A 20,762-nucleotide genomic window follows, 5' to 3' on the forward strand; every position below is an offset into this window, starting at 1 on the left:
AAAATTAGGTCCTCCAGGGTCTTCTGACATGAAGTAGTAATAATCACCTTCCTTGGCTGTTTCTTGGATGCCAAGGCTCTCAAGAACTTTTAGCAGGTTATAATCCGTGTAGATTTGGCCCGTTCTTCAGCCAGGGAAAACATACAAATTTGAACCCCTTATGTTCAGGTGTTCTCCATTCCTTGGGAAATAACTTGTAATCACTGAATTTCGGTGTGGAGATTCTGGCTGACGGCTATTCTGGCTCCCTCCCCCCTGGAACTCATAATGAGTGCCTTATTGCGTGGCCTATTTTATGTCATAAGATGCAGTACATCTGATGCTTCACATAAGACTACAGCCCATTAATAGTGGGATATGCCATACATATATATCTTTTATGTGCTGTTTTGTTTTCCTGCTTCTGCAGAAAATGTTCCTGCCACAGCAGTAAGGCAGCCAGAGAAAGTGGTAGCAAGCCGCCAAGAAATATTTCAAGGTAAGCAGATTTTATGTGTAGTAGCTCATCATACTAAGGATCTCTTTCTTGTATTTTTTTCCATGGCATGTCCATCTTACCATTGTTTATTATGGAATAATAACTTCTTTAGGACCAGTGTTAGCTATAAATAACAAATCTGTGTAAATTAAACTATAAATTGCTCTAAAGTAAGTTTTTTTTTTTTTTTTTTTTTTTTTTTTCTCTTCTTCTTCTTTCTGAAATGACTGCAAACTATGTCGTAGGGAACCTGTATGGTGTAATGTAGCATGCGTTTGGTACAATATGGTGGTGGCACATTGTACCGATACCCTTGTAAGTCTGCTGATAGTAATATTATGACTACTGATTTTAAATGTAACAGATTGTAAACATATTGCAGTCTCTGTAGGCTCTTTAAAGTAAAGAACCCCAATGACACCAGCATCTTAACATGGGTGTCCTTTAATAGGTATGTGATCAAAACCCCTTAGTTTTCATTCTGTTGTGCCCCATTAAGTATGTCTGAACCCATGCCTTTTATTAATGTTGACAGCGTACCTACTGTTAACAGTTTTTAAACGCATAAAGACAATATGCTCACACTCATCATTATTTTATGAGAGTAAACCGAGTTTACCTGTTTATGATTCGTCATTGTTTCCCGCAGGCCTAAGGTAAATCTGTGCATCTTTGGAATACTCATGAAACAGTGCATCACTGTGCAGTCACACTTCAGGCCCTTTGAAAGAGCAGGTGTGCTGATTTACCGAAGCCATTGGTTCAGCCGCTAACAGTATTGGTAGTTGAGCATCACATCCTCTAAAAAAGTGGTTTTTAACCTGTGGTCCGGGGAACTCTTATCGGTCCACAAGCCCTAATCGTGTGGATTCACGACTATTTTGAATTGAAATAATATTAACAGATCAGTAAAGTGTATATAAATGAAAAGGCAATACGTAAAATTGAAAATGTTAAAACATATTTTGTAAATTAGAAGGAATTTGAAAGTGAAGACAAAAAAATTAAGATGGTATGTTCAGATTGATTCTTGGGAGCAGTGCACGTGCATCAGACAGAATATAATATGAATGATAAGTGGCCTCACTTGATTTTAGAAGAGCTCCAACCTTTCCATTAAAATATTGATTTTCTTTATATTTGTTTGTGAATTAAATATTTCATAAATTGTGTAATTGTTTGATGAATGCTTGTTTCTGTATTTTTGTATATTGTTTTGCGGTTTACATCATGGAAAATGCTCAGGGTGGGGGCGTCGGCTTCCACTAATGAATGGGTCCCCTGGATTCTAATTATGATTAGAGGGGGACCTGGGTTCCAGTAATGATTAAGTGGGGGTCCACAGAAGTCAAACGTTTAAGAACCATTGCTTTAGAAAGTAAAGGTGCATGTACAATTAAAGATGGTTGTGTAAAAATGGTGTAAAGCACAGTTTTGTGTTGCTGTTGCTCCTCAAGAAAAAGGTTTAGGGCCTGATTAAGAGGCTGGCAGTCATGAGACCGCAAGCCCCGCAGTGATGGTCAGACCGCCTCATGCCAGGCAGTCCTACTGCCACATTACAGCACAGGTGGGCCGGAGCACCTGAAAGCCGCCGTACCTGCCAGGAACATTGTTCCCCATGAGCTGACGGCGGTCTGAGTTGTGGTCAGCCCCGACAGCCATGCACTCAGCGCCGGCTTGCTGATTACAACTCAACTTTCCACCCACCTTTTCATGGCGATGACCCTACCATAAAAAGGCTGGCGTAGAGCCAGTGCCAGGGCCCACAGGGGGACCCATGGCATGGGCAGTGCAGGGACCCCCTGCCCAGCACCCTCGTAGTGCGTACTGTCTGCTTTGCTTTAGGAGGGGGGGGCCCTCCAGTTTTGTTATGCCACTGAAAGCACCCCCATTTACTGCGCGTTTTCAACTTACTAACTGTACTGTTATCTGTCTGGTTTCATTTCAGAACAACTCTCTGCTGTTCCAGAATTTAAAGACCTGGGTCTTTTGTTCAAATCGTCCCCAGAACCGGTCGCTCTCACAGAATCCGAGACAGAATATGTTGTCCGCTGCACGAAGCACATGTTTACGGACCATATGGTGTTTCAGGTAAGGACGAGTTTCATCTGGAAACCTTAGCTTGCACTGTGTGACAGGAGATCCAGGGGTTGTGTTGAGGCCTGTGCTGACTTTCAGCGTACAAGGTTTGATATTCAAAGTACCAATAAGTGAGAGTAAGTTCTCTTAATTATCATTTATGTATAAAATTAATATAATTATTTGTTTATATGCAGCCTACCAAAATGGTGTCTTGCTATTAAGAAATTGCCATCTGCCACGTTTTTCAAAACGATCTGACGATGAGTTTTACCACCTTCTTAGACATAAAATGCATCTTTGCAATCTATGGTGTGGCATGGCAATTTAGAGCAGGTCTCTGGCCATATAGATATTCAGGGGGAATCAAACCCACTGTGCTTAATGGAGCAAACGTTCTCAGTCCGTGGCATGTTTAACTTACTACCGAGACACCAGTCTAGTGTCTAGGTCCATGCTAGTGCTGTCCTTGTCTTTGAGTACTTTTTGCCCTTAATAAAACTTTGAAAACACTCAGCAGATACAAATATTTTAAATAATGCAGAACCAATCATCATAAGGACTGTAAACTCTGAGAGAACAGTGGAAAGGCTTATGTTGAAATAGCAGATAAAGGCCTTTTAAAAGTCAGCTGCCATACACCAATCATGAATGCAAGTCTTTGAAGTGATGACATTATTTTGGGTTGGCCCGAAGTCATGTTTGTCTGCTTTCTTCCCTCTGTAGTTTGATTGCACCAACACCTTGAACGATCAAATTTTGGAGAACGTCACAGTTCAGATGGAACCCACAGATGGTTATGAGGTTGTGTGCTGCATACCTGCTAAAAACCTGTCTTATAATCACACTGGTACATGCTACACATTGGTGTCCTTGCCTGACGAAGATCCAACTGCAGGTAAGCAGCGGAAACTGCGTGAAAGTGGATACCATTTTGTTTCTGTAATATATGATTGTTGTGGATCTGTGATTCTAGCAGGAATCTTTGCTCATGGAGCACCCAGCCAAAATTGAGGCACTGCATATATTGCCCTTACCCAGCCCTAGTTGTGTCAGAGGCACATTGATTCCTGGAAGCATGACAACCCTCAGACTTTCAAACACACAAATGCGGAAACGTCAAGCGCCGCCCCCGCTGAACCAACTTTTTGTTATTTGAGTTCATTCACCCTTTAACCTTCTTAACCTTTTTCTCATAATATATCCAGGGCACATTTGTGTCTTTTCTTCCCACGTTTTTGAGCTTCTAAAGATACTGGGGGCTTGCGAGTTCCTTCTGAGTGAACTGGAATAATAGTGAAAATGTGGCAAATTTTGCTTTGTTTTTCTTTTTAAAAATGGAGGGGAGTGCTGTGCAAGAAAGTGTGTGTGTCTTTATAAATAAAAATGACATAAAAAAATGTTTTCAATACTAAGCTTCCCTTTTCCCCAATGTTTTGAAATGGGCAGAGTTGTTGAATCTTTTAAATCTGGGTCAGAAAAATACAAACCGTGAATAATGATCTACACAATTCCCCTGGGTAAATTGTTTTCAGAAACATCTGGGTTTGATAGGATTCCATAGGTACCATCTGACTGTGGGCCCACATACTGCAGACACCCACAAATACCAACATTCTGAGAATGATTGAACTTGAAAGGGAAAAACTTAAGGTTTCCGTATTGCACTTTGGGGCCTTCTGTCCAGGGCAATAGGCTTCCAGCACAAGTGGGGTACCGTTTTTTTTTATCAGAAGTGTGGGAATGCTGGGTGGTAGGACGTTTGTCAGTCCCCACAATAACTGGTATCCTCTGTATCACAAATGAGTGGAAAATGTGTGAGTTTAGCCAACATGTGATATTTACGAGGCCTTCTGGATAAGCAGAGATACTGGGAGCCTAAAAAGCCACATCACCATTGACTCCCCCCGGGTGTCTAATTTTCTGAAAAGCTTGGTTGATGATAGGTATCCCTAGGTACCGGCCGATCTAAAACCAAAATACTACACCCTAACCCTGAATGAAGGACGGAATGTGGAAAGGTTGAATTGTTTTACATTCCTCAATAGCAGGTAATTTGCAACTGTGACACAGACAGAGAAATTCCACTGTGTGGGTACACAATCAATTTCCTCACTTTTACATCATAAGATCCTTAATGATAGAATTATACGTCGAAAATGTAATGCTCGGAGACGTGGAACATTTCTTTTCATAAGTGTAGTATGATTACAAGAACTAGAGTTGGACATTTCAAAACTTCCAAAAATAGGTCCCGCCTCCATAGTGAAAGGCAGGTCAGCTTTTACAGAATTTTTCTCTGTGAAATAGCCAATTTAAAACAAAAGGACTAAGTTTCAGTAAGTAGCTGAAAGGTATGAAATGTTAGTAATCTGAACATCTAGCCTCTTGCCTTACAGAAGACAACAAGCATTGGCAAAGCCAATAGGTCTCACCTTTATAATGTGAATGCAGAGCTGATACTGGAGAAAAAGCAAACTCGTATCTTATGGTATCTTTAAACGGTATACAGTGAATTCATGTTTTTCAATTTTTTATAAATGGCATGCCTTATTTTTATAATACTTTCCCCTTAGGAAACTCTAAAAAGAATTAAAAGGGAGTAAGGGAGCATCAGAATGAAAAAGGACAGGCATCATTTACTTTTCACAGGATTCAACCATTTGCTCCTCTGCAGTAGGCCAGGGAGCAGATTTATGGGCCTCCAGAAAAATAGGTGTCATGCTAAGTACATCTTCTGCCTCTTACGCCAGCTGAATGACTACAGCAGGTGGCCCATTCCCCCAGTGCTATGAAAGCGTTTGTATGCTAATGCTTGTGCTTTGTGGAATACAGGAGATTAAAAAAACACAAACCCTCAAAGGCTTCTTTTAAGCCATACCCCAGCATAAATATCTCCATTACTGTGCTTTAACAGACCAGATCGGAGTGGTGTGATTTAACACAGCGCACGGGTTAATATGTTAGGGGTGAGGCCACACAAGAAGGAAAGCTAGCTAACACATGCACTCTCATGGAGTGCTAAATGAAAAATAAAAACGTATTATTTTAAGTGTGAGCAGTTTGAAGAATACAATTCAGCCAATCAAAAGGATGGTAAAGAGGCTATGCTCCAGAGGAAGGAAAAACACAAAAAGACGAAGGCAAGCCATTGAATAAGAAGTAATCAAATGAGTAATAAAGTCAACCAGTGGTAAGCAGAGGGCAGGCTGTAAGCCCACTGTACGCTCAGAATAGAGGTTTTGCAAACTGACCGTTTGTGCTGTCTGGTGGACTCAACCTAAAAATGAAGGAAAAGAGTACCTGTTAGGCAAGAAGTGCATAAGGTTTTTTTTTTTTTTTTTTTTAAATCATTTAAGGAGCGACAGCTTCCACCTCTCATCTTACACTAAGATTCCAGTTAGCCTCACATCCTCAGTTCATTTTTTTACTGCTCTTGCAGAGAGAATCTCAGAACACTTGAAGGGTTTTTGTCACCATATTTTTGTTGAGAAAAGTTCCTCAGAATTACTTTTTTATTTCCTTCGCTGAACGTTATATACGTCTGGGAAACATATCCCTCATCGTTTCTACTTTTTCAAAGGGGTTTTCCCCACAATGCCTTCCTGTTTTCTAAAGTACTCATCATGGGAGAGGAAAAACTCAACCACAGATCCACACTTTCTTTGTGTCGCTTGTTTCTCCTTCTCACACTGTGTCAGAGATTCTGAGTTTTGTTGGAAAAATTACAAAAGGAGCCTTAAAAGACAAAGAAGAGATGCAACCTGGCTAAAACATAAAGATCTCAGAGTAGACGAGGCTAGAGAGCAACTACTGAAGGAGGCCAGAGAGCGGGGCTCCTTTTTCTGAAAGACTGTGTTGCCTGCAAACAACTCTCGAAGAGGAAGATCCAAGCAGAGAATGAGATATCGACATCATCAACCCAGGCACACCACATGCACCAGTTAACGGTGAAGCGTGGCTCGGAACAGATATGTTCGCCACTGAAGGGTCAGTTTGGCAGCAGGTTAAACGTCAAAGCTGAGATGACAGGTGCCACCAGTCAAGCCCTTGGTTTCAAACTAGCCAATGTTAATATCAAGGTCTTCTCCGTTGACACACCAGGCTTAAGAGATATTCTAGATCAACATGAGAACATTTGTCATTGTCGAAATTAACATCAAGCCCTACCATGTTGACTTCAATAAGATTGACCTTGAGACACTACTATACCTCTGGCCTTTCATGCTGTCCTTCCAGGCCTCTTTTTTCAACACCGTTATCACCCTTACCTGCAAAGATGCCAAGAATGCCCCTGCCTACAGAGGAGCCTTTTCAGGTACCTCTTGTTCCTCTGAACATAGCACCAGTGCCAGTCATGGTGCAAAATGTATCGCAAATACAGAACATACCTGCTTTCTCAACACATACACCTTTGCCGACTGATCTAGTAGACTGGCCAATTGAATTTGCCCTCCTTCGAGACAAAAAAAGATGATTTCCATCTCTCCTTTATCATTCTAGGGGCTCTCACTATTTGTACCCACCCGCTTCGCGCCACCTTCCTCCCCATTGCAAACCTCGTCTATGGTTGCCCTCTTATTTCAGGATGTTCTCAGTAGAGGCGCAACAAAACTGAACTTTTAATTGTGGTGCCTGAGTATCCAGTCTGTGTTACTAGAGCCGCCACTGCAATCCTTTGGTCCCAGGTTTCGCTGAACTTGCAGAAGGTACATTTTTGTTTCCAGCTGCAGTTAAGATGGAGACTCCCAGACTACTGAAGCAATACAGGCCTTCAGACCAACACCCTCTTAATCTTGGAAAGGAGCCAAAGCCAGACTCTGTCATTGTTTAAGCAGTCAGGAAGAGACTCTCCTTTGCTCTGTAAACTCAATACTGCTGGACAGAGAGAGTAACCGTATTCATGGTACAGGATGCAAAGACTGTGTGTCTGTGCCAACAGTGTTCAAGGGAGTACCTTTGTCTTATTAGACAATATGATTCGAAGTTACAGGAGTCACTTGGTGGCCTCCTAGCAGACCAGAGACATGGAAATTATGCAGGCATGTCAGTTGGTTTTAAACCAGCTCATTAGTGCAGCCATTGACTCTGCATCCATTGGAGTTTTGCCGTGGCCTTTCCCACCACTGGGCTTCCTGCTTGTGGTTGACATCTTTGAAGCTGGACACACAATTGAAGATCCAAAACATTACTCTCTCTTTGGTTCAGGCCTCTTCAGATCTCATGTTGACATTGAGGAGAAGATAAAGAAGGAAGCTGGAAAATCAAAGACAGTTGGTTCTGTAGCGAAAAAGAGATTTTGAAAATGTCAAGACAGATGTCGAGACTAAAGATATCAACAAAAACGCAGGGTTCAGTCCCCTCAGTGGTCACATGGACTGCAACAGTCCTTTTAACAAAAGCACCTAAGTAAAAGGAAGACTCCTTGTGGTCTACCTTTTACCTGGAATTTTGTGGCATGGGAAATAGATAGGGGTGAGAGCTGCATAGAATAGATAGAAATGAAGATAGAGCGGAAGAGGTAGTTTGCGCACAAAGTGGCGAATGAACTCCAGACAGCGGAGCAAAAAGTGTGTGAGAAAGAGAGAAGGGGAGAGCAGGCCACAGACTTATAAAGAGGGTCCGCTTGTGTGCGCAGAAGGCAATCCAAGAAAAGGAGGAGAGCGTGGGTTTGAGGGACGAGAGGTGGGCCACTGCACAGCCCTACAAGGTATAGGAAGGTAGCATATGTGAGCAGGCAGTATAGAGAGGAGACATGGAGTGTGAGAGAGGGATGGGAGGGGGCAGTGGAATTGAGGTGAGAGGGAATAATGGAGTCTGTACTATAAGTTTTTGCTGCAAATAGCTGTGTGATTATGTGATGTGGCGTAATGGCATCATTTGGGGAATTTCACATCACAAGTGTAATGTGAAATTAACAATATTATACACATTATCCAGGCGTAATTTATTTTTTGCTCAGCCTGCACGCAATGCTCACACACAACTGTAAGCTCATTCAATAGTTTTAACAGCTGTGTATCGCCTTCAAACACTTTTGGATATTATCAATTGGCAAATCTGACAATAGCTCTGTGTACTCTGCAGAGAGGCCAAGGACCCACTGGGCATTAAGCCATAATTATGTTTTTGAAGAGTGGGCTTTTCTTCTAATAGACCTTTTTGCTTGCTTCAAGAATTGGGGAACCATAGTCCTGTTAATTTACCCCATGATCACATGCATATTCTCAAAGAAGCCAGACATCCCTTACAAGAAATCATTAGCCTTTAAATGGAAAAGATTTGTAAATTGGTGTCCTCAAAATTATAATGTCAGTTACCTGTGAAGATGTTGACATTCCTTAACTTCATTTGATGTGATCAAGTCTTTCGTCTATAAAAGTTCACTTTGCTCCCATGAAGAAAAGTAACTAACCAGAGATCGTTCTCCACAGTTCTGGTGATTAAAGACTTTTTAGAAGGATTAAAGAAAACATTTTCTCCACGCTAACAACTTTCTTCCCCATGTGACCTCAATTTGGTTCTTTCTAAACTAATGATGCCTCCATTTGAGTCTATAACCAAGGCATCACTCCAGCACATTTCCTAGAAGGTAGCTATTTTAGCAGCAATTACTTCAACTAGGAAGGCCAGTGAACTTCAGGTGTTGTAGGCAGTAAAACTGTACATTGTCTTCCACTACAATAAAGTAGTCTTGAAGACACAGCCCACTTTTCACTTGTGGTAGTCTTGGATGTTCACATAAACCAAACAATTTCTCTGCCTGTATTTTTTAGTAAACTCCCAACTGCAGCAAAGGGACATCTCCACTCACTTGATGTTACAAGACTCTTGAGATTTTACCTAGATAGGACAAAATACATATGCAGAACTATTCAGCTCTTTGTGAGTTGTGGATCTCTATACATCTAGCAATAGCTTGTTTTGAGGATGCCATTGCAGTACAGTTTCCTGCATAGCCTGTTGTTACCTATTTGCTAACAAACCACTTCCTGGTAGACCAAGAGCACATTCTACACAAGGAAAGATGGCTACTACTGCCTGCTCAAGATGTTCCTCTAGATTCTTGACCAGGCAGAATCAGCCACTTAGCTATTTATATGTTTACTATACATTACTGTTTAGAGGAAGGTGCCAGAGCTGACTCCTTAGTTGGCCAAGGAGGTCTATTTTTGCATCTATAGTAGCTTCAGTCTTTGTTCTTCATTGTTGACATTCAGCATGGAGGGATAATCTTGCTATTTTATTCTACATTTATGACTTTAAGTGAGGATCGTACAATGCAGAATGAAATGCTACTTATGATCCTAGTTCTGTTCTTCATAGCTGTCCTCCGTGAATACATAACCAACCTCAATCCTCCCCATTTGTTAGTCCTTTTTGGAAGGCATTGTTGTTTTACTTACTGAGGCTGTGAGGTAATCTTTTGTTGCGTTGTCTGGCAAACAAATGCCACTGGTGTCAAGTGATTATCGGTGGGACCAGTATATGTGATTGAAAAGGTGTTTCATCGTTATTTGACATATTTGAGTTGGGTTAACTTATCTGTGTGTCGCTCCTACCTTAACCTTCTGCCCTCTGTTACACATCAGATCCATATGATAAGAAAATCTAAACTAAACTCTAACAATCGCTTCATGCCTTTGTCTCACTCTGAGGTATGATTAAAATTGTGAGGGTTGGTAGGTAGATCTTTCCCAATGCCTTCCTTTGGCACCCTGGGTATGCTCAGAAGGACCTGTAATTCTTGTGCTGTCAGCACACTAAATGTGCATGGCAGGAGTCTTCCACACAGTAGAATTAGTCTCTTGACTACTCAGTGACTGCCAAAAATCCAGTCAACGTTTGCCAAAAATCAATTTTTCCTCTGCACTGCATGGTAGAATATTGGGGCTTACCCAAGGACATCTCTGAGACCTATTCTCTGAACACTGAGCATAATTGCATTCAAACACAAATACACTTGTGATACGACTAATGGAACATCTGTCATGTTTTCGATGGATGGAGTAACATGTGCAACAAATTCTAAATAAGGCCCTTTACCAAACAAAGCATAATTCTAGCACGCAGGCCAGAACTTTGATCAATATATACTTGTTAGAAATGGGGTCTCTAGTTGGCAGTCGGTTTGAACCCTATCCAAGTAGGGACCCTCACTCTAGTCCGGATAAGGGAGATACCCGCTCAGGTAATCCCTGCTCACCCCCTTGGTAGCTTGGCACGAGCAGTCAGGCTTATCTCAGAAGCAATGTGTAAAGCATTTGCACATAACACACAGTAACACAGTGAAAACACTACAAAAGGACACCACACCAGTTTTAGAAAAATAGCCAATATTTATCTCCATAAAACAAGACCAAATATTATAAAAAAATACACCATAAAGTAATAGATATATGATTTCTGAAAGATTTACTCAAAAATACAGTTCCTTGAAGTCAATAGCTCCACCTGGGGCTATCACGATGTCGTGATAAACAAAACCAACAGTTCAGGCCAGCCGCGGCGTCGCATGCCTGCTACGGTGTCCGGAAGACCCGCCAACAGTACCTTTGGATTTGCAGGACGTTGTGATCCTTGCAGTGAGCTCTGGAGAACAGCTTTGCGGTGTCGGTGCAGGAGTTGTCGGGCCCTTGAAGTCACACGCCTGGTGGATCGAACTCCGGACTGATGAAGTCTGGAACGCTGACACGGATGGCGTCGGGGCTGTGGTGCGAAGCGGTACGATGCGACGTGTGGTGCCCAGAGGTCACAGTGCAGGCAACGGCTCGGTGACTGCGTCCAGCGGAGTCGGTGAGACTAAGGCTGTGGTGTGAAGCAGGGTGGTGCGATGTGCGGTGTCACCAGGTCACGGTGTAGGCAGTGGTGTAGTCATTGCTGAAGCGCTGTCATCAGTAGGTCCAAGCCAGCGGTGCGGGACGGTGCTTCGTGAACCTCACGAGCGGTGTCCACAGGCCACGGTGTGGGCAGGGATGCCTGGTGACAACACTGAAGTCGATGATACTGGCGTCGGTGGACCGGGGCTGTGATGCGGGACGGTGCTTTGTGTACCTCACAAGCTATGTCCACAGGCCACAATGCAGGCAGCGGCGTCGGTGTCAGCAGGAGCAGCGTTGTCGGGGATTCCCAGGCTGTGGTGTGAGCAGGCCATGCCGGAGTGCAGGGCCCAATGGTCGCGGTGCGAGCAGTGGCTCAGTGAAGTCGTCCAATGACGCAGTTGGTGCGAATAGGGTCGCGGTGTGAAGCGGGGCAGTGCGGCTCCGTGCGGCAGCAGGTCACGGTGCAGGCCAGCAGCATCGTTGGCAGCATTGCAGTGGTTTCTCCTCTTGAACAACACAAAACACACAGTTTCCAGTGCTGCAAGTCAAGGAAACTGAAGTCTTTTGTGTCCCTGAGACTTCCAGCAGGAGGCAAGCTCTACTCCAAGCCCTTGAAGAACTCTCTCAAGCAGGACATGCAGCAAAGCTCACCCTTTGGACTCTTTTCAGGCAGAAGCAGCAACTGCAGTCCAGCAAAGCAACACAGCAAAGGGACAGTACTCCTCATCCAGCTGTTCAGCCGTTCTACTTGGCAGAGGTTCCTGTTGATTCCAGAAAGATTCTAAAAGTCTAGGGTTTTGGGTCTTCTTCTTATACCCCTTTCTGCCTTTGAAATTGGCAAACTTCAAAGCAAAGTCTCAAGTGTTTGCAAGATCCTTCCTTGTCCAGGCCAGGCCCCAGACGCACACCAGGGAGTTGAAGGCTGCATTGTGTGAGGGCAGGCACAGTCCTTTCAGGTGTAAGTGACCACTACTCCCTCCACTCCAGCTCAGATGGCCCGTCAGGATATGCAGCCCAACTGTCAAACTAACCCCGACGGGGAATCCACAAACAGGCAGCGTCACAGAATGGTTTAAGCAAGAAAATGCTTACTTTCTAAAAGTGGCATTTTCAAACTCACAATCTAAAAACCAACTTCACTAAAAGATGTTTTTTTTTAAATTGTGAGTTCAGAGTCCCCAAACTCCATATTTCTGTCTGCCCTCAAAGGGTATCTGCGCTTTAATGTTACTTAAAGGCAGCCCCCATGTTAACCTATGAGAGAGATAGGCCTTGCAATAGTGAAACCAGAATATGGCAGTATTTCACTGTTAGGACATGTAAAACGCACCAGTACATGTTCTACCTTTCAAATACACTGCACCCTGCCCATGGGGCTACCTAGGGCCTACCTTAGGGGTGCCTTACATGTACAAAAAGGGAATGTTGAGGCCTGGCAAGTGAGTGCACTTACCAAGTCGAATTGGCAGTTTAAAACTTCACACACAGACACTGCAGTGGCAAGTCTGAGCCATGCTTGCTTACAGGCCTACTAATGTGGGTGGCACAACCAGTGCTGCAGGCCCATTAGTAGCATTTGATTTACAGGCCCTGGGCACCTCTAGTGCACTTTACTAGGGACTTAGCAGTAAATCAAATATGCCAATCATGGATATACCAATCAACAGTATAATTTACACAGGGAGCACTTTAGCAATGGTCAGTAGTGGTAAAGTGCGCAGAGACAATAAACCAGCAAGAAAACAAGAGTCCAGTAAACCATAAAAACAGGAGGTCAGAAGGCAAAAAAAAAGGGGAGGCACGCCAAAAAGCTGCCAGGTCTAACAATGCTCTTTACTGGAGTCAGTAAAAACACTGTGGCTCAAATATAATTAGTAAAGAAAAAAAGTTATAGTTTACAGTAATTCTTTGTGAAAACATTTCCTTTGATTTTACATTTCAGATGGAACAATTTCAGAAGTATCATAGGAAGTCAAAACAGGACCACAGAAAGTATGTCTATATACAAGTGCATTTAAAGTCATACCAGCTCTCAAAATGACCTCTCACACTGCCACCTGGAGCTTGAGGCCCTCATTAAGAGTGTGGCGGTCTCACGACCTAGAGGTCTCGGCGGTCGCCTTTCCGACAGCCTTTGCATGGCAGTCTCACGCCATGCAAAGGCTGGTGGAAAGAGGGTGTCGGGGGGCCCCCTGGAGGCCCCTGCACTGCCCATGCACTTGGCATGGGCAGTGCAGGGGCTCCCATGGACAGCCCCGTCGCACATTTCACTGCCCGAATTACGGGCAGTGAAATGTGCGACAAGTGCTGTCACACCCGACGCTCCACAACATTGCCGCCGGCTCGATTACAAGCTGGCATCAATGTTGTGGTGAGTTTTCCGCTGGGTCAGCGGGCGGAAACGATGTTTTCGCCCACTGGCCCAGTGGAAAACTCCTAATAGGGCAGGCATCATATACCGCCAGCACTGGCGGTATGCTGGCAGTAGCGGCTTCGGCTGTCTTTCAAGAAGACCGCCAAAGTCGTAATGAGGGCCTGAGTGTTTTGTTTGTATGAATGCCGAGAAAAGTTCTGCTACACACACACGGAAACAGCACTCTAGAAACTGATCTCTCTCAGTGCAGGGGACAAAGCTAGCACTCTGAAGGAGTGCCTGGCTGCATTATGCTTTGTGTGTGGTGAGGCTGAGAAAGTAGAACAAATACCGGACATATAAAAGGCACTTTGATGTATTTCACCGTTTTGTCTATTAACTTGTTTTATATTGGCTTGGGGATTGTAAACAAAGCTATAGTGAAGGACTGATCTAGGAGGTTTTTGAAGATATTCGACAACTTGTGATTTTTTTACCACAATATACTGTCCATATGCCTGGGTTTAGATAAAATTTTAGTTCCTTACCTCGTTAACACTGCAAAACTGTTTGACGTGATGTTGACTCCAGAAATTAATCGAACCTTGTGGTTTGTTTTGTTCTTCATGATTTTTATCGTTGTGCATTTCCTTTAATAATGAACAAGTCTTTATTTGTGTAAAGATAGAGCTGCATCTGGATGCTGTGTTTTTGGGTCTTCTTGTTCTGCCATACTTGAGCTCATGGCATGCTGCCAGCTGCAGCAGTAAGCCTTGACTTCCCCACCTTCCCACGCACAAAGAGTTTACTGCACAGCAAGAGTGATTTGGCTTTCCAACTGGAATTCAGTGTTATTAGTATCTAAAGTCCACCAGTGCCCTCCATGTGCATTGCCCACTAATCAGTTGTTGATCCAGGGCACTAGAAAAGTGCCTCCACGGTGAAATTCTAGGTACAATGCTCTTTGCCATCTGCTGAGCAGTTGCTTGTTAGCTTGCATAGACAAGTGGTGAGCAGCACAGAGGAAACATGGCTCTTAAATATTCCCATCTACTTTTCCATGTGGCTGCTTCCAATATAAGGTGTCTTAAGCACCAGCTTTTACATTCTTTGAGATTTGTATATGGCTGGCAACGGTGTCCGCCTGAGAGAAGCACAGGCTTCAAAACGTTGCTTAATTTATAGGAAAGTATCTTACGTTTTTGTTTGTAAAGATTAAAGTACCTAATTGCTGTTTAGTTCAAATTAAGGACACCCTTCTTCCTTTCTGTGTCTTCCATCAGTGGCCTGTACGTTCAGCTGTATGATGAAGTTCACTGTCAAGGACTGTGACCCAAATACTGGCGAGGCTGAAGAAGAAGGCTATGAGGATGAGTATGTGGTAAGCATTCTCACAATTTTCACAGCACAAGCATGTTTTGTGTGCCCTCTGTTTTTTCTTTGTAATTCTGTTTTAAGAAACAAAATAGCGAAAGCCTTGCCCTCTTCCCAAAGTAGAAGTTAGGCAGAAGTGAGTTCATGAGTCCAAGACATCATAGACAGCTGAAGAACAAGATAGCACATTATATAAAAATAGTGCAGCCATAATGAACCAAGTACTGAAAGAGAAACCTACAATAATATTGCTTGCCAAATTAAGCCTACCAAAAATCACAGGGAATATTTGAATTTTCCTACTTCTAGTAAAATGTATTTGAACACTTTACTCACAGCTTTTTCTCAGGTGTGCCCGCTGAACAACAGTTTGATAATCTCTTTATTCATAATTGTTTATCAAAGGATTCAGCCGCTCACAGAAAGATGAATCCATATTATTTCATAACACAGCCCTGGTAATTTATCGATCCTGAGGGATCTGTTTTAGCCATTCAAAGTGTAGTCTTGATTCGGACATCTAATGAAGTAGAGTTTCAATGTCCAGACATCACTGAAGAGTGGAGCAGCTGTTATACATTTGCTGATACAGGATTATTGCCTAAACATTCCTGTGTTATAAACATTGGTGAGAGCTCCAGCTGCTTTCCCTTTTTTCCATCTGTGGTTGTGCGCGGTTGGCCTTTCTAGAGGTCTGAGCGTAATCCGAATGTACATGTCCACCATTAAAAAGCTGGAGGCCGTTTTCCTCTCGCTCTTTCCCTGCTATTTATGTTATATTAATAACTTCTGCTGAGGAGACTTTCTGTAACAAGAGAACGTAACAGGTATTAAAGAATCTCCTTCTCGGAGAGAAATAGGTGAGGGTGAACTTTTCCGAATCCACTTTGTTGGTCGCATTGTTATCTGGACAGAAGCCATTATTGTGCCAAACAAAAAGATAATAAGTGATTGACAAGTCTTTGTCATAAAAAACTCCTCCTGGTGATACCAAACAGCAGAAAGCATTGTACCCCCAAAAGAGAGCCACAAGTGGAAAACCAGAGTTCCAAATATTGAGTGTCAGGCTCTAGATGTTCAAAGAACAAAGGAATATGAGATTTGGGGAGGGGGTTGGATAGCAATGGGGCAATCAGGACAACAGAAAACACTCCACATGTGTTTCTTCTCATCAGGAAATCATTCTGCTCCTTTAAATATATTGACTCCCCATTGACCCAAAAGTGGAAGAGTCATGTTTATATGGATTTACAGTCTCCCTGCCTCTGCCCAGCTCACCTGACAAGATGGCATACAGCAGTAACCAAATTGGGTGAAGGGCCAGACTCATGCTGAAGACCCCCTTATAGTAGGGAACCACATTAAAAGAGGTGTGTAAACTACAGGGAAGTGTCCACTGGGACCTGAGAGGCATCTCCAGAGTAGGAGACAGACAATGGCCCTGTTAAGCCCTTTGGAGAGTCACTAGAGAAACAGGAGCTCTTACACACACAATATTATAGGTTCACCCAACTCAAACATATCCTTCGTGCTCCATATATGAATAACGTTATCTGCTCAAACTTGCATGAGAAACATTTAAATTCATGGCTGAAAGCTGGAGTAACATGAATAATCCTTATCTTGTTCACCGACACCGAGATTAATCTGTTGATACACCTGTCCAGCCTTCATCTGTGAAAGAAACTACTTGCACACACTTGCATGAGAAATCAGTTTTTAAGAGAATGCCTGTAATTTTGAATAACACTTGGTACCCATGAGTAATGTGCTGCTTGTCCATAAAAGCACCTCAGTACCTCATCTTGAGTTGTAAGCATTATATGCCAAAACAGTGGTGGATCTTGGCGTGTGAGAGGCTTAGAATACCCTATGTTAATGTAGGTTTTAAAATGTAGAGATCAACAGAGTTATGAGATAGACTATCTAGACATTTTAATTTTGTGTACCAGCCTAGGAGCGGAAACCTTTTTAGAGTGCATTAGAAAGTAATGTTGATATGTCTGATGTTTCAACTAATTGTGTTGAACTACCTTCAGCTGGAAGACATAGAGGTGACTGTTGCAGACCACATCCAGAAAGTCTTGAAGCCCAACTTTGGAGCAGCATGGGATGAGACTGGAGATGAATTTGAAAAAGAAGAAACATTCACATTGTCTTCCATCAAAACTCTTGAAGGTAAATAACTATTCACAATCGTTTTGGTGATTGGAGATTAAGTAGGTGTCAGTTTTCTGAAATAGTCCATGAGTTGCAAATAGTTGGAAGGAATTCATTATTTCACCTATTGTGTTGTGTTACATTTACCCTTTCACTGCCAGTGGGTTAGTTCACCTCTGTCCTGGAACATTTTTCATATAATCAGCCTTGGGTTTGTAAAGCACATGAATTTGTTTGTTCTTGTTAAAACTGTATTTTACTATGGCATATTCAGGGATTGTACTGGTGCAAACCCTGGAACAATATCCTTTACAGCCTGACGCTATTGTAAAAAACAAAGTTCATTTTGAACACATTTACGCACTATTTTGATGTATCTCCCATATCAAGGAACATAAATTCAGAAACGTTAACCAAATAAATGTTTGCCTTGAATGTCTGGAGTCCAACAATACAAATATATGTGGGTTTCCTTGGGGAATATAGACTACTCAATCAAGTATGTAGTATTCGCGCATATCAGGAAATTATTGCAGAACTGCAGTTTGTGGACTGCTCATGTGATGATGGATTTCAAACAGGACTCTATGGAAAGTATAAAAGCGATATCTTTTCTAACATTTTATGACCTAAAGAATTAATCAGTGCAATCCAGAGCTCCCTTGCCCGGACTTGATGGACAGTAGAATACTCAGAGAACAACATTTGCCAGATTTCTAGCAAATGATTTTCCAAATATTGGTAACTCTGTCCAGTTTCCCTCACGTAGGAACGAGTCCCTGACAAGAGTTGATGGCCAGCTTTAATCTTCCTGGTCTCCACCGTGCAGGAGGCTGGACATGTCTGTGTATTCTGTAGGTTCAGGGTGTCCTGCAGGGCAGCTCTCAACATGAGTAAGCAGCTGCAGGTGAAACCCTGCTTCAGGGTACCTATCTTTTGGTCACAGATATTACCCCCAGACTGTATTGAAACATTGCACAGCCATATATTTTTAACATCTACACATGGTAACGTTTGTGTGTGCACAGTGCCAGAACTCCCTCGCCCAGATCGACGGGCTGGAAGATTGCGCTGAACGTGACTTGAGATGTTTAGCTTTAGTTTCCACAACTTGGTAATTCCCTCGTCTCCTCCGTGCAGTAATAGATGCCTGTCAAGACAAGACCTTTGGCTTTGTTCTACTCGGTCTCCTTATAGTGGTGTACCAGTTATTGGAGGGGTTTCTATGGGTTTAGGATGCCAACAAGTCCACACATTTGGAACATTTGTAAAGCAGCAGCAGAGGAAATCCTGTTTTAGAGTATCGTTATTTCTTTGGTCACATAGTTCACCCCTGCACTGTATGAAAACATACCACAGCCATTTTTTTTATGTACTCTCCCTAAGGGTTCTATTGCCTGGTATCGGACCGCCCTCGCCCGGACTGGCTGACCGGAGCAACTCACTGAACAAGACATCATATTTTAAAGATTCTCTTGCCCCCAAACGTGGTTGTTTCTTTAATTCGTCCTCACACAAGAACATTTCCCTCCCAAGGCTTGACCAAAATCTGTGTTCCCCTCGGTCTTATGAGTGTCAATCAGGCATGTGCAGGTTTTCCAAGGCTTTGAGCAGCAATTCGCCCACAAGACATAAGGGAATGTCTACTAATCCCAGATATTACTGTTAATTAGATACCTAGGGAATCCACAGTGATCTGTTTTGTGTGAATCCGAACAAGTTTTATTAACCAGAATCCCCTGTAAATGTCGAAGTGTGGCTCAAAAAAACATAATTCTTCCCTTTTCTGTTACTGATAACTCCAGAACCTCAGACAAGTGGCAAAAGTCCTACCAGCCAGTATTTCCATGTTTCTATCAATAAAAATGGTACCCTTCGTGTGTGGGTAGGCATAGTGCGCAGGAGAGGAATAGACCAGAATTCTGACCATGTAAAGACACTATTTTGACTTTGATAGTCACATATTTTGCCTGTTCCTGTCACCAGTTCAATTCCTGGATGGACCCAGGAGGGACTAAGGAATCGCTCCCAGGCCCATCCGATATGTGTGTGTGACATCACTAGTAATGATGCATGCATACTAATTCAGGCAATCCAGGTGTGAACACAGAGCACCTCATTCAGGAATTTACTGGTTCCCAGAAAAGAGTGGGCACTGGTGAACATCTTTCCCACCCATCAGAACAAGGAAGAGTTTGCCCTTTAATAGGGCAAAAGAAAATACACTTTTTAAAATACAACCTGCAGCTTTATTTAAAAAAAAAAAAATTGTTCCCCTGATGAAGGACAAACACATCCTTGTTCTGGAGGGTGGGGTAGGTGTGCGCGGAAGGGGGGACACTTTCAAAATTAAATATCATAGGGGCATCCTGCAGGCTCCCTGTTGAAGAGGGAACTGAAAGGGTTAAATGTTTTTCACGAAAACTTTGTTCACTGTGGCATTTGTCCTCACCACGTGTTCTCTGTGATTCTGCGTACTCCATCTTTGGATAATGCTCATAAACTAGCTATGTTTGAGGACAGTGGGAGCATAGAGCACATTTTAATTTTTTTTCTCCAAAAAAAATGATTTGCCAGTTGGATGCAGCTTTCTCTTTCTGTAATTGATATTGTAGCTAATTGTAACAAGAACCAGACTCTAAACTCTTTAGAGAGAACGAATGGGAACCTAAGTATAAGCCACATAGTTAACAATTATGGCTGTCCTCATTGTCCCAGAGTGCACGTTTTAATTCATTTTGTCACCTAATTATAAGTAGCAATCTTATTCACTTCTTGCATCCATTCTCCTGTCTTTAAGAGGGAGTTGAGTAGGTTGTGTATTAATTTGATGAAGATGCCTATGACGTAGAACTATAATTGCAGCAAATAAAAGGTCTTCATTCTTAAACTCAAGACTAGCATCACCAGCACAGGGTGGCGTGAAAGCCAGAACAGAAATTAGGATTAAAGTGAAAAAGAATATAGTAATTCTATCAATGTAGTTGCACAGTCTTTCTAACCTACTTGCACGTCTGCTTTGGGAGTCCATATAGTAGTGTCTTGTAGTGTGGCCATATGAACATCAGTCCAAACTTTTACCAATGTCATAGGGTAAAATGTTGAAAAGAGGAGCGCTGTTAGTTATTTTGTCTCTGCTTGTCCTGCAGATGTGGCAAAGATATATCACCAGTTTGCCAGCACCTTTTCCACTTGTGCTTCAGTGACTTCTGTAATTCCAGTGACTCCTGCCCCCACCCAAGTGATTGATCAATTGCTGCTGCTCCTCTTTCTGTGAAAATACCCCTCTTGATGCTGGCAGAAATAGTGGCAGGTTACTCAGTCTAAATTGTGTGGCCAAGTTCATCACCAGCACCATGACTGCCATAATGGTTTTCCCCATCGTAGAGATATTGGCTCCTCCATCACCCTGAATGTAGTTTTCCTATTACCTCATAATAGGGTTAGGGCATAGGGACAAAGAGAACACCAGACTGGGCTTCTGACCAATTTTTGG

General features: G+C 42.7%; 1 protein-coding gene across 1 annotated transcript in view; it reads left to right on the forward strand.

Annotated features, from left to right (window-relative positions):
* COPG1 (COPI coat complex subunit gamma 1) overlaps nt 1-20,762 on the forward strand; it is a 175,560-nt gene that overhangs the window by 129,204 nt on the left and 25,594 nt on the right. Inside the window, exons 18-22 of the mRNA XM_069206229.1 lie at nt 410-478; nt 2,427-2,569; nt 3,284-3,455; nt 15,016-15,113; nt 17,146-17,284. Of these exons, the coding sequence (XP_069062330.1) occupies nt 410-478; nt 2,427-2,569; nt 3,284-3,455; nt 15,016-15,113; nt 17,146-17,284 (621 nt within the window). The remainder of the gene's footprint in view (nt 1-409; nt 479-2,426; nt 2,570-3,283; nt 3,456-15,015; nt 15,114-17,145; nt 17,285-20,762) is intronic.

Source organism: Pleurodeles waltl, chromosome 9 (genome assembly GCF_031143425.1).
Source record: "Pleurodeles waltl isolate 20211129_DDA chromosome 9, aPleWal1.hap1.20221129, whole genome shotgun sequence".
NCBI lineage: Eukaryota > Metazoa > Chordata > Amphibia > Caudata > Salamandridae > Pleurodeles > Pleurodeles waltl.